Below are 14,718 nucleotides of genomic sequence, written 5' to 3' on the forward strand. Positions count from 1 at the left end.
CCATTGGTTTCCATACTTAAACACCCCTGCCTTATTAATCAATGAGCTGGCTCCTGGACTAGGAAGTGTGACGGGGATACCTAAAATGAGATGGCAAGTCTAACTATTTTTGTCTAACTATCCAACTAGCCTGTGGAAAGATCAAAATGGTGAATCTAAGCAAGGAGAAGGAAGGGCTTATGCAAACTTTTTACTCTTTTCGCCACTTCCTTGACTTGCTTTGCTTTTTATGTCATTGGGGTGCTGAAATGCTAGTACAAGGCATGAATTAGGGGGATTAGATGAAGATGTGCAAATTCCAGTTTCCAAAGTGAAGCGGTGCATCAGTCAGATGTTGTGAAGGAACATATGGAAACAATTCTTTATTCAATTACAGTAATAATATAAATGACCCAGACAATGAAAAATGATAATGGATTTTAACCATGGCTAAAGATGGCAATACATGGACAATAAAACCTATCGACTTGGCCCCTCCAGACCAAGTTGGCATCTTATCGTATAATGCCTATTTATTCAGCTACCTGATCAGTATTGATCAGAAAGGTTTGAAAATCCAGCAAGGCACGGGTCACATTTGAACATTGATGCTGTCCTCTCCCAACGGACCTCCATAGGCTGCTTTATTAATAGGGATGCACCAAATCCAGGATTCAGTTCATGATTTGGCCAAATCTGAGCCTTGTTTAGCAGAATTTGGATTCGGCTTAATACAAGACCCTGGCCGAACAGAATTAGAGCTGCACACGCTACTTGTGCCTTTGCGATTTTTGTTTCTGGATCGGCAATTTCTGCTTGATGCAAGGGGTCAGATTCAGTTCGAGATTTTGGAGTTCTCTGAATATTGTAACAAAGGGTTCGGTGCATCCTTACTTTTTTATTTTTTTCATTTTGGGTAGGAAACCAAACTATCAGAGCTGCCAGATTTGGCCCACAGCAACATCAGTGACATAAGATCCTTGCCAAACAAGCAGATCTATAATGTATGGACATCTTTAGTATCCTGTTGCTGAACAATTTCCAAAAATAGAAGGAGAAGGCGCACACCCTTTTAAATCGAATTACAGGGTGCTAATCCATAGGTGACTCCCCATAAGGGTCTCCATAATGATATACAACTAATGCAGATAATGGATAGCACACCCGATTTGAAAAACCAAAATTAATTTATTACAAAAAAGAAGAAAAAAATATAAACAAAGAAAATACACAAAACATAATCAAAAATCAAAAATGAGCCCAACGCATTTCGACCTTAAGGGTCTTCATCAGGGGCACAAAATAAACAAAAAATCAAAATGGCCTTTTTTCAAATCGGGTGTGCTATCCATTAGCTGAACAATTTCCAGCATTCTCCCAACATATGGGGTGTGTGTATGGATGCTGGGTTTTCATTTGGAGGGGTTGAACTTGATGGACTTTGTCTTTTTTCAACACAATTTAACTATGTAACTATGTAACATACAGTATATACATAGAGAGAGAGAGACAATTTCGTTGTCTAGTGATGCACAACTTACATTATCAATGGTCTCAAATATATTTGTTGCAGCTCCACGTCCAGATGCAAATGCCTGCAGGCAAGGAGATGCCTGTCCAAGGTTTAAAGCTCCAACTAAAACACCTAAAAAGACCTAAGAAAAAAAATATATTATGTAATTATATAATTTCCCACACCTTCTAAAACTACATTTTCATAATAGAATACTAGTAGTATATTAGGTAGCCATGAGCAAGCACAATGCTTCACTGACTGGAATTACTAAACAATTACTCTTTTCAGCAAAGGTAGAAAGAAAATCAAAATCACCCTGCTTTTTAATTTAATAGCCATAGAATATTTTAAAAAGTTATGCGAAAAGGAATTTTTCTTCATGGGATTAAATAGGAACTAAGCAAAAACTTTTAGTGAAGCACGAAGAAATGAAAAAAAAATGTAAAATAAATATACAGTATATATATTATACATATTGGGATCATGTTAAAGTGTGACGAACATCTAAAATCTCTCCAGCAACAATGACACAGTCAATGAATCACATATTCACACATCATGACTTCACGCAACTAATTCACATAAATACAGACAGGCTTATTAAGATCCCATGAATATAACAATGTGGCAATTATCCTATAATAAAACAAGTTTAGAAATAATACCTATATATACTGTATATATATATATCTATATACTATATATATATACATATAGTGACTGATACAAGATGAGCTGGTCTTATAGCTATACATTAGCACTCTGTGGTTACCTGTAAAAGGTTCCCAGGAGAATATTCCTCTTCTTCCAGAACTAATTTTGACCCATACCAAAATGCCAGGGCATAACACAAGAAGATGATAAACCACATGTATCCAGTAAAGAATCCCATGATGATTCCTTTCCTTATTCCCCAGCGCTGGGCATAAACAAGGTTTCTGTCATATCTGTGTAATGTGTAGAATTAAGAAAATAAACGACTGGATCAGTATATGTTTTCATTTTTGTATTTGCATCTGGGAGCTCATCCTTCCAAACTGGCTGGTCTCCCAGAAAAAAATTCATGTTTAGCAAGGCAAGAAAAAGGTAATCTTGTAGCGATAGTTTTATTATATAAGTGCCCTTTGGAGGTAATCACCAACCTTTATAATCAGTAGTGCAGTAAATATTTATAAGTCTTTCAGACTTCGGTCTTGTGAGAGATTTGCTCTAATTCTCAGTGCTGTCAAGTTACACAGTAGAGACATCTAGGTAATTATATGTTTTACCTAATACATTTCCAAGCCAAATACAGGAATGCTTAAATACAAAGCTCCCTGAACACAGAATGGATGGCAAAACCATTTCCCTATTGGCTGTTACTCCCCATTCAAATAAATTAAAACAAAATATCCTTATGGAAAAAACTGCAGGGATAGCCAAAGCAAGTATTCCTATGTGGTCCCTGGTGGTCTAAATAGTCCAAATGCCCACTGTGCTATAGGTTTAAAATAATACATTTATATAATTAAAGGTTATATTGTACCTGTCTACTTCTTTTGTCTCCCCACCAAAAGCTGCTACAGTTCTGATACCGGAAAGCACCTCGTCAGCCACTGCTCCAGCCTTGGCGTAAGCAAGAAGTTCCCGGCCAGTCAGTTTTGCAACGGCCTATAAACAGACATAATCGATTGTTATAGTCTCAGCTCATCTAAGATACCCATTTAAGTCTGAATACTTTGGTAAAGGCTTAGAAGCAAATGAAGGTATGGAGTTTGGGACTGAACGACTTTTAAAGAAACAGTAACACCAAAAAATTAAAGTGTTCTACAGGAATGACAATATAATGTTATGACGCAAACACACCAGTTTTACCAGTGCAGTGCAACAGTATATTGCATTTTCATTACTTTAAACACTATAATTTTTTTGGTGTTCCTTTAAGTTGGGCAGCCTTAAGAGAAAACCCCAAAATGAGTTCAGATATGTAATCTACAGTCTATATCATTCTACTTTATAGATTATGCCTCATCAAATATATTTAGTTTTTGTTTAAAGGTGATGAAAACTCTTTTAAGCAAAAATAGCTTACACAACAAAGACCTATGCATGGTCCCCTATGCCTATAGCCGATGCCATTGCAGATAACTTCACACATGCTAATATAAAAAGACAAACCCTTACCAAAGCCATCAACGCTGCTCCAACTCCAATGAGAGGGCTCACGGCAATGATGATCAAGGTTAACTTCCAGCCATTGACAAATCCTAACAGGAAACCACTTAGAAATGTAGTGAATCTCTGGATGAATATCCCCACTTGATCAGCAATGGCATCATTGATTTTGTTGATATCACTGCAAAGAAAATGCTACATTACAACTACTAACAAAACCTTTAAAGGAAAGACCAAGGGGCAGATTTATCAAGGGTCGAATTTTGAAGTACAAAAAACTTCGAAATTCGAATATCCAATTCGAAGTTTTTTCAACAAATTTGGTAATCCTGCGGTTGAATAAAAATCGCTCGATCGAACGATTCGAACAATTTTAGCGGTCGATCGAAGGATTTTTATTCGATGTGTAAAAATGTTGTAGAAGGTCCCCATAGGCTAACATAGCACTTCTGCAGGTTTAATTTGGCGAAGTATTGAAGTCGAATTTTTTTGGCAGTACTTCAATTATCGAATGGTCGAATATTCGAACGATTTTTACTTTGAATTGAAGTATAAGTAAATGTGAAGTCGTAGAATCCTATTCGATGGTCGAAGTATCCAAAAAAATTACTTTGAATTTCGAATTCTTTTACTTCGAAAATTCCCTCTAATTCACTTCGACCCTTAGTAAATCTGCCCCTTAGTGACCAAAGTACTAGAAAGTGGCAGTGGGCCCAGAGTTTCATTCCTGGTATTGACTCATTTTGAAAAAACTGGGAATTCCTCTATAGATGTCTCTACATTTGAAACAGTTTATAGAGCATCGACAGAAATGAGACACATTTACCAGCACTTTATAAAGATGATATACATCATTCAAACTATTCCCTGCCCCAGTGGAGCTTACAAGCTAGACTCCTATCAAATTCACACACACACTATGGTCAGTTTCATCAGAATGCAATAAACTTGCTTGCTTGCATCAGAAAATTTACTTTTTTTTAATTGAAAAGTATAAAAGTAAACATTGGAATACTCACTCTGACATTCTGGTATTTAACTCCCCCACAGAGGTACAGTCAAACCAGCCAATCTCCATCCTCATTACTTTGCGGAAGTAAAGTTTCCTTATCCTCTGAATCTGGCGGGCAGCAGCTGTTACCCAAAAACAAATCTGTGGTGGAAATTAAGGTGAAAAAGTTTTTTCTCCCCAATATAAATCTCTCCCATAAGTTTTCACTTGATAAACTAAACCTTAAAATAAGGTTTCCTTGTTGATTTAAATCTGGACTTATATATGACAAACTCATAATTTATTTGATGGGAATAATGAGCATCCTAAATATTATCCAATAAAAACTCTGTACCATTTCTGAAATAATCAAATTTCACTTCAGTATCCCCCTCTCAGCAATCTGTCTCTCTTTATGCATGACTCAGGGTCAAATTTTAGGCAGATCCGTTGGTGTGTGTTCCCTTTGACTAGACTGCATACGACGAGTCATATTGCCCGAGATATAAATAGTGAGAACAATGAGGAAAACATTGAATGAGTGAACCTGAGTTTTATTTCACCTCTTAATTTCCAGTAAACTGTTTGCTTGCTGAAAATTATATTTATATATTTATACGTTTAGAAATTAACTGCTCTAATTTTCTCTGAGTATGCTATAAAGTAGCTGGTACCTATGTGTTTAAGACAATACACATCCTCCAACAGCTGATAATATTGCTTCCATGTGCCATAAATGCTTGCATATGCTCTGATATCAGTACCAGATATCTGAATTATGTTAAACAGTTTTTTTTTATAGCTGAATTGAATGCAGTACATTAATGCAGTTTGTGTAAAGGGCACAGGACTTACTTGAACATAGCCAAGAATCAGGACTGAGCAACCTATCCCTGCGTAGTAAGTGGCAAATCTTGTCATTTCGAATTCAATATCCAGAATACTGTTGGGATACATATATGTATAGTTTATGAGGTTTGGGGGGGGGGGGGGGTAATGCTGTTGGATAGTAAAAAAAATTGATATGCTAATTATTAGCAAAATAACTTACCTGCAGCTTAAGGTCTTGTTATCCTTATCCTGCGCTAAAGAGCCATCAATCCATACAATTGTGTTGTTTGTGCAAGTCTTGTTAGGGTTCCGCATCTCTTGCATCTCAATATCATATTCTATAAAGGTGTCAATCATAAGGCCAAAGACCAACAACATGCAAGGCTGTGCTGCTCCATGGATAATGGCAGCAAGACTTCCGAACAGCATCATGACAGTCTCAGAGCAAGAGGCGAATCTAAACTGGAGTCATAAAAAAGTTTTAATCTTTATATAAGGTCCTTGGTAGTGCTTCCATAATGGAAGGCTAAACTCTCTTAAGGGCACAGTGGTGCAGGAGTTAACATTGTTGCCTTGCAGTGATGTACTTTTGCAGAAAATAGATGGCTTGCCCTGGAATACTGGGGACAAATCTTATCACACAGTTAGGTTAATTTAGTAACGCTGAGCAGCTTTGTTAAGGTACAGTAACATATACTAATCAATCAGAAATCATCTTCAAATAGTCTACCGTTAGTATATAGATTAAAATAAATCCCTGATTGGTTGCTACTGCTTACAATACAGTAAATTTCTCCACCATTAAACGGGACTGCAAAAAAAATATTAACAAACAAACACACAGAAACAGGAGTCTGAAAACATATGGCCTTACCAATTGAAAGAAGCCAACTCTGATGCTGTCCTGTGACTTTTTGGATCTGCTATTGGCACAGGGGTGAGAGAAATTCCAAAATCATTTGATTTGTCAATTTAAAATGTCTTGATTTAAAATTGAGATATAGAATATATAGTACTTACTCATTTTTCTTCGAGGAGCTATTTCCATTTGTATTTAAATCTCTGTTTCAAATAAAAAAAGTTTATGTTTAACTAAATTAACTCATTTATGCATGAAATCTGTATTACTATAAGAGAGAGACAAAATATATATCTACTTTTCTACAGTGAAACAATCCAATGAAACTAAAACCGATGTTAGCATTTGTTTTAAAAGGAAAAATAAAGTAAACTTTAAAGGACCACTATCCATTCTATTTGAAAAAGAAAAAATGCTTCTAAGATTTCCATTTTGTAATGCCCTAAAGGCTAAAGCTCACCCACTAGGTTTTAGCACAGCCAGGACAGCATATTTAATTTCCATTTGCTTTTTTTCTATAGGCAGGTACTGTTACTGTTGCAGACTTATTGCCCTCTATAGGCCTCCTATTGGGTTACCATTCAATTACAAGAAGCAACATGATGGTGTGGCCTAATAGTTCAGAGGAATTTATATCATTGTGGACAGGTTCTGCTGAATGGCTCCATATATGCCATCTTAGGCATGACTCTATGCCATCTTAGGCATTCTCCTTTAAGCATATGTCTTCAGAAAATAATTAATGTACAATGGACTTTTAAATATAGAAGTGATGTGCAGCACACTGCACTGTAGGATTGGAACTAGCCTGACCTGATAGGAGACCGAAGCCCTGATTGCAGGGCTGTGATTGGCTGTCCCCCTCCTACTGTGCTTCTGCCAGGGACTATTAGGACCCACCCATCCCTCATTTGAAACACAGATAGGGACAGTGTCAGATCTATGGGGAGCTCCAATAAAGGTGCAATTTTTAAAGATAATGATCATTTTAAGCAGAGAGAAAGCTGGTACACATATTCATTATTGCCTACAAGATTAGGCCCTTATGCCATATGTCATATTTTGCTAGTGCAAATACTTTTTAAATAGGACATTCTTATTAATTCATTGATATCTAACATATAAAAAGAATCCTGCTAAGAGCTTTTTTACTGGCTGTTTAAAACTTTAAATTCCTATTTTTATATATTTATTAAAAAAAAATTAATACTTACACTGTCTCTTTACAGTTCTCTGTTGAAAGATTGAAAAAACATTTCATTTGCTATGTTATTTGTTGTTTACAGAAATGGTTTCAGCTAGTTTATCAGAAATGGACGCATGACAAACAATGTATAACAGTGTATTATTTGTGAGGGACAAACTACAAACATTATATAACTGTGTACATTTTGATGAAAAACTTTGTATTGGGGCTTTTAATATGTGGCTACAAGCAGTACAGCTAAAGGCTGTACATGGTCCAACTTAGAGTTATAAAATAATTGTCTCTTTTACTTTAAAATAAAAATAAAGAATGGATATTAAATGTTCCGCTGGTATTAGCAAGTGATACATACAGCTAACATTTTTGATGAATTGCTATACATGAATTACTAACACATTTCTTAGCACATAAAGTCAAGGGTTAGAATGGACCATTCAGTGTTGCACAGAAAAGGGGTTGAATATAGCTATGAGATACTGTATTTGGTTGATCTCTAAAGGTAAGAACGTTATGGTGTGCAATAACATGTAGAGCCCAGTCAAGTAGCCCTGCAAAGAAAATATGAGAGTATAGGAATGTGGTTAAATGTGTACCCTCAGTCTATGATGGATCCTAACTCCCTACATGACAAATGTTTCCCCGGGAATAGGAAAAGCAGGACAGGATAGCCCCACTGATGATGTAGAGCAAGTACTGTATATTGAAATCATCTTGAGGAGGATATAAATACAGAGACTTGGGCAGAAGACCAAGTAAGATTAATTCTGGGTTTGGACATAGTAGTTGAAGGCACTAGGCCTTATGTTCCTAGCTTACTGCCCAAGTACCAATAAAGTATGGTGACTTGTTCATCAGCGTGCTGTTCCACTGTGTACTTCAAAATACTGTAGAAAAATAGGCTGCTGATATAGATACAGTCAGGCCCGGACTGGCAATCTGTGGGTTCTGGCAAATGCCAGAGGGGCTGCTGTAAATTGCCATAGACAGGCATTATTTATTGGGCTGATGAGGTGCTGTTTGGGTGTCTGTGTAGCTGAAATGCCAGGGTCTATTTTGAATCTCAGTCCAGACCTGGATACAATAGAAACTTGTGTTATATAAGCAGGGCCGCCATCAGGGGGGTACAGGGGGGACTGTTGTCCCGGGCCCTAGTGGTTTGGGGAGTTAAGGGGGGCCCGGCCGTGCTGCATTAACTTGAACTTACTTGCATTTACTTGCACAGCCGGGCCCCTGCATCAGAGCTCCGATGACTGGCTTCTTGTGTTCTGATTCGCCATGAAATGTAAGTCCCGGTAAAGCCACATGCGGATTGGTTGGGAGAAGTTTGAACCTCCCCTCTACTTTAACCAATCACCATGCGGGTTTACCGGGACTTACATTTCACTGGCGAATCAGAGCACAAGAAACTGAAGATACCGGCATCTGAACTCCCTGGCTAAGGTACGTGCAGTTTTTTTTTCTTTTAACTTGTGGGGGCCCTGACCAATTGTTTATTTGTTTATTTTAAATGTATGGGGGCCCTGGCTAATAGTTTTTTTTAAATGTGTGGGGGGCCTTTGCTATTTTTTTTTTTTTAAATGTGTGGGGGCCCTGACCAATTGTTTTTTTGAAATGTGTGGGGGCCTTGCTAATTGTTTTTTTTTAAAATGTGTGGGGGGCCTGGCTAATTCTTGTTTTTTAAAAAAAAAATGTGGTGGCCCTGGCTATTTTTTTTTTTGTTAAATGTGTGGGGGCCCTGGCTCATTGTTTATTTTTAAAATGTGTGGGGGCCCTTGCTAATTGTTTTTTTTTTAATGTGTGGGGGCCCTTTGCTATTTTTTTTTTTTTTAAAGATGTGTGGGGGCCCTGGCTAATTGTTGTTTTTTAAAAAAAAAAAAGTGTGGTGGCCCTGGCTATTTCTTTTTTAAATTTGTGGGGGCCCTGGCTCATTGTTTATTTTTAAAATTTGTGGGGGCCCTTGCTAATTGTTTTTTTTAAATGTGTGGGGGCCCTTTGCTAGTTTGTTTTTTTTTGAAGATGTGTGGGGGCCCTGGATAATTGTTGTTTTTAAAAAAAAAGTGTGGTGGCCCTGGCTATTTTTTTTTTTAATTTGTGTGGGGGCCCTGGCTCATTGTTTATTTTTAAAATGTGTGGGGGCCCTTGCTAATTGTTTTTTTTTTTAAATGTGTGGGGGCCCTTTGCTAGTTTGTTTTTTTTGAAGATGTGTGGGGGCCCTGGCTAATTGTTGTTTTTTAAAAAAAAGTGTGGTGGCCCTGGCTATTTTTTTTTTTTTTAATTTGTGTGGGGGCCCTGGCTCATTGTTTATTTTTAAAATGTGTGGGGGCCTGGCCACAAATGATTTTTTTCTTTAACCACCACCTGACACCAAAACTTGTAGGAGGGGCCTGGGCACCAAAGTTATTTTTTTAACTCGTAGGGGGGCACTTAATGTTTTAATGCCTGTGTCTTGTGTGGCCTTCATACTAAGGGAAGGGTGGCGAGGGGGGCCCAGAAAATTTTGTTGTGAGGGGCCCCGTGATTTCTGATGGCAGCCCTGTATATAAGCAAGGAAAGAGGGTGTATTGTCATTTGAAAGTGGAGGTATAAATAGTGTAGAAATGTGATGCTGCCCATGTCATGTACCTTTGTGCACAGCATACCGGCTAGCTATTCTCCTGCACTTGTCTGTCAGTGTATAGGGATTTCTGTTCCTCTCCTTGCCCCTTATATTCACTGTGCATGAATGCAATAGATGGCTAATCAGCAGAAAGTTTTTGATATACATAAACTTACACTGAATTTGAATGAATTACCATGTACCGGTATCATTTATTGTGATGCTTTGAAGGTGTCACATAGATTTAGAAAGTCACAAACAAGAATAAAACAGCTTTTATAACCATTCCAGGTATTAATATAGATTATATAGATTTCTTGCAGTTACCAGCTCACTTTTCATTGTTTTTGGTTGATTTACCTGATTCCTCTGATTCAAATGATTTATTCTCTGCCCCCAGCTTTTTGAAGCTACTCAGTTTAACCGACATTTTCTGTCACAAAATCTGAAAAAGGTTTCAAAACAGAACAATATGGCATCAAAATCATACTTCTACATAAAATGTGCAGAAATGGAATAAACTTTAAGACATGCAAAATTTAGGGTGAAGGCTGTCTGGCAAAGTTGTCTTTAGGGGGTCCAGCAGAGCAGCTCTGGTGCCAGTAAAAATCAACCCAGGTCCTGGGGATAATGTGGTTGTGAGTTTTGAATATTGAATATCATATTCTCTTGGCAGTACTAATTTATATTAGGGTTGTCCTACATGCAGTCTGCAGTTATTATTATTTAACTGAAATTACCAGCAAAGGTTGTTGGACAACGCTGGAGCTATAGTTCAATAAAAGCTATAGTTTGTATAGTAAACAGAGTGGCCTGACACTGAGGTCATGGCCATGGACTAAGCCACCAATAACAACAACACTTATTATTGAATATCTAGAATACACTATGATTTAGTGCTGAGCTAGTATTAAAGAATGGGCACCCCTGGAAATCCAGGGGGGCTGGAACCTTCAAGTGAAGGAGAAAAAAGAATCCTTACATTGTTTATGTAATGACAGAGGTAACAAATACTTCTGTAAAGATAAGATCCATCATTAATGTCGGTAAGTGCAGTGTGCAAAGTACAATTTGTCGTGTTTTTTATTTGTATAGTAGTTTTCCAGATAATCCCAGTGTCAGTGGGTCATTTGAGTAATTTACAAATGCCCCTGCCACTCTGGGCACTGGATACAATGTCGACCAGATTCAGTAATGTACTTGCATCCAAACATGATCCTGAGCAAATTGCATCCATCCTGCCTTTTCTGAAGACTAGTGCGCACTTTTGGTGCTGCAGAAACCCTTAAAGCTACCACCACCTATTGAAAGCTCCAGAATTCCTACAGTGAGTTGTGTCAGTAGGCACACCAGACTTGCAGCCTGCCAATTATATGTACAGTAAATGTTAAATTGAATGTGTGCTTGGAAAGTAAAATAACTTCAGCTCTGGAATGCTAGTCACAACTTGCAAGTTTCATTTTTATGCATCAAGCACACGTGGGGGCACATTTACAGTACTTAGCTCGAGTGTAGGATTAGAATAAAAAATACTGCGAATTTCGAAGTATTTTTTGGCAACTTCGTCCATCGAATTGGCTACTTCGACCTTCGACTTCTGTACTGTCTCTTTAAAAAAAACTTCGACCACCTACTTCGCCACCTAAAACCTACCGAGCACCAATCTTAGCCGATGGGGAAGGTCCCCATAGGCTTTCTAGGCAATTTGGGATTGAAGGAAAATCGTTCGATTTGAAGGATTTAATCGTTCGATCAAACGATTTTTCCTACGCTCGATCGAACGAAAGAATTGCAGTAAATCGAATTCTAAGTCGAAGAATTTTACTTTGACGGTCGGATATCGAGGGTTAATTAACCCTCGATATTCGACCAATAGTAAATGTACCCCTTAGAACTGTGGGAAAGAATGCTGTACTGTGGGTAAAATGATGGCAAATGAAAGTAAATTGCACTTTAGATACTGCACTTGCATTTGTAAATGACCTCTAACGGGTTCAGTATTGTCCACAAAACAGAGTTTGGAGAACACAGAACGCTCAGCAAGCGTGTACATTTATTACCTACTTTTGTACTCACTGCTTTGTACCTCTGCCCATATGTTTTGTATATACACTATACAGATAACCTATTAAATTTCAAAAAGTCCAGTGCTTTGTAAAGAGAAAATGCAAATCCTGCTGTTATATTATTCTTAAAGGAAATATAAACAAAGTAATGCAATTAATATAAAATTGTTCAGCGTGGTCTTCTGAGCACTTTTGCAATTTACATTAAGTATTTTTGCTAGTTTTCAAGCTGTTAGCCATTGTTAGATCTTTTTATATAATGAATTTGAAAATTCATTTTGAGCAGAGCAACATCACTAAGACTTTTCTCTGTTCACAAAGTTTTCTGCAGAAGTGCTCAGAAGATTTAGCCCTATCTTAACAATGTATTTAACTGCCTGTCTACCCAAAAAAATAATAATATTGAAATCATGCAACACTTGAACATGAATTTCACAGGGTAAGCACAGGGCCCCCTCACATGGCTTCCTAATGTGTGGCTTTCTAATAACATGACAACAAATTTCTCTCAGGTGCCAGTATAAAAGAAGACCTTTAAAGAGTACAGAATGTTTTAATTACTTAATCTTTGTGCATTATACTGTTAAATTAGCTCATATACATGAATACTGCCAAAAAGTGTTTCAACAAGAAGTGACCTTTGCTTCAAGGGGTGGTTTACCTTTAAGGTAAATTTTAGCATCTATAGAATGACCAATTCTAAGCAACTTTTCAATTGGTTTTCATTTTTCATTTTTTATAGTTATTTGTCTTTTTCTTCTGACTCTTTTCAGCTTTCAAATGGGTGTCGCTGACCTCTTCTAAAAAGCAAATGCTCTGTAAGGCTACAAATGTATTTTATTGCTACTTTTTATTACTCATCTTTCTATTCAGGCCTCTCCTATTCATATTCCAGTCTCTTATTCAAATCAATGCATGGTTGCTAGGGGAATTTGCACCCTAGCAATCAGATTTCTTAAAATGCAAATTGAAGAGCTGCTGAATAAAAAGCTAAATAACTCAAAAACCTTACATAATAAAAAATGAAAACCAATTGCAAATTGTCTCATAATATCCCTCTCTACATAATACTAAAAGTTATTTCAAAGGTGAAAAATGTATTTAATGCATTAGAACAGATATTAAATTTGTGTCTGGTATTAGTAGAGGGTAATTAACAGTAACAATGAAGGCTGTAAACAATTCAACAAAAGTTTCAGGAGTCAATGACAGGAATGCAGACAACTGACAGATATTGCTTTCAGTAAAAATAAAAGCCTTTTTATGAATGTATAATGGAAATTTACTTTGCACTATACTTTCGTGAATTGCATTTGCTGTCATTTTGCAAAGAACTGATGGGGGGGGCAATAAACAGCAGTTAAAAGCTTGTAGAGTGCATATTCCTGATGTCAGTTACAAGAAATATGAGTTGCCTGTTATACAATCCAATTATCAGCTTTCTGTCATTTTACTAATACCATTTTCTGGCCAAAGGTCCCCTATGATACATGGTCCTAGGGCAAACGCTGATAAACATCAAATCTAACTTCATTATATTAAATTGGTAGTATTGTGCTATAACATTGAAGCATATTACTTGCCAGTGATTTCCACGAAGACCTGAAGCCAAGGGTGTCACAGCCCCAGATATAAACTGTAAAGAGAAAATCCCCCGTCAGTGAGTGTCCATGTCTCGTGCCTTGGGTGCAAGTGAAGTAACATAAATGAGAACTGAAGCTTTTAAGGTTGTGTTGGGTGTTTGTCTAAAGGTAAATGGCCCAACGATCAGTTCTCTGGCAGTTCATTGACTTTCATAGCAAAAACTTTGCTGTGCTGTTGTGTAGGACACAGACAGCAAAATGGGAAGATCTATGTGTATCACGTGCCTGGGCATTAGGGTTCATGTCTTGCATACAACAGACTCAGTAAGTGATTATTTGGTGCTGAATAGTAGCACAATAGAAAGTAGAGGCTTAACTTGAATATACTGAGTCCAACCACCTACAAACATAACAAAATATTCGAACACTAAAACAATGATTTTTGACACTAACATTGTATATCCCTGTTTTATCTATTGCTAGAAATTATTATTTTGGCCTCTGTAACATTGCCCAAGCCATACTGCAGGTGAACTGATCCAAAAACAAACAAACAGGTTGAGTTTCAGCAGGTCAAATTGCAGGGTATTATTAAACGTGATAATAATACCAAAAAAAGAGAGTGCTTCATCTCCATTATATATATTATATAAGTTGCAACTGGCATTTTTCACTGCTGCAATTGGCAGTTTACTTTTCTAAGCAACAAACACTCCTCATTGTCTAAAATGTGACAGTCCTGAATTGTTGCACTTTCTGCAAATAAACATAACTTATCAATTTTTTTTTTTAAAAAAAATAATATCCAAAAAAACAACTCAAGGAACGATAAATGTACTCACTTTTAAAAACCTATTTTTTTTTTTAAAGAGCGTAGCTATTGATCAATCAGCTCCAATGTGTAAATGCATTTAGGTTATTATTTCCTGGGCATTG

At 37.0% G+C, this 14,718-nt stretch overlaps 1 protein-coding gene across 1 annotated transcript in view; it reads right to left on the reverse strand.

Moving 5' to 3' along the window:
- The window catches only part of abcb11.2.S (ATP binding cassette subfamily B member 11, gene 2 S homeolog), a 39,045-nt gene extending 25,138 nt beyond the window's left edge, over positions 1–13,907 (reverse strand). The window contains exons 1-12 of the mRNA XM_018238846.2: positions 13,783–13,907; positions 10,494–10,578; positions 7,545–7,563; positions 6,492–6,533; positions 6,346–6,394; positions 5,692–5,933; positions 5,496–5,583; positions 4,669–4,802; positions 3,659–3,830; positions 3,021–3,145; positions 2,268–2,442; positions 1,521–1,634 (exon numbers count right to left, since the gene is read on the reverse strand). Coding sequence (XP_018094335.1) covers positions 1,521–1,634; positions 2,268–2,442; positions 3,021–3,145; positions 3,659–3,830; positions 4,669–4,802; positions 5,496–5,583; positions 5,692–5,933; positions 6,346–6,394; positions 6,492–6,533; positions 7,545–7,563; positions 10,494–10,563 — 1,230 coding nt within the window. The 5' untranslated portion in view covers positions 10,564–10,578; positions 13,783–13,907. The remainder of the gene's footprint in view (positions 1–1,520; positions 1,635–2,267; positions 2,443–3,020; positions 3,146–3,658; positions 3,831–4,668; positions 4,803–5,495; positions 5,584–5,691; positions 5,934–6,345; positions 6,395–6,491; positions 6,534–7,544; positions 7,564–10,493; positions 10,579–13,782) is intronic.
- Between the last annotated feature and the right edge of the window lie 811 nt (positions 13,908–14,718).

Source organism: Xenopus laevis, chromosome 9_10S (genome assembly GCF_017654675.1).
Source record: "Xenopus laevis strain J_2021 chromosome 9_10S, Xenopus_laevis_v10.1, whole genome shotgun sequence".
Taxonomy (NCBI): Eukaryota; Metazoa; Chordata; class Amphibia; order Anura; family Pipidae; genus Xenopus; species Xenopus laevis.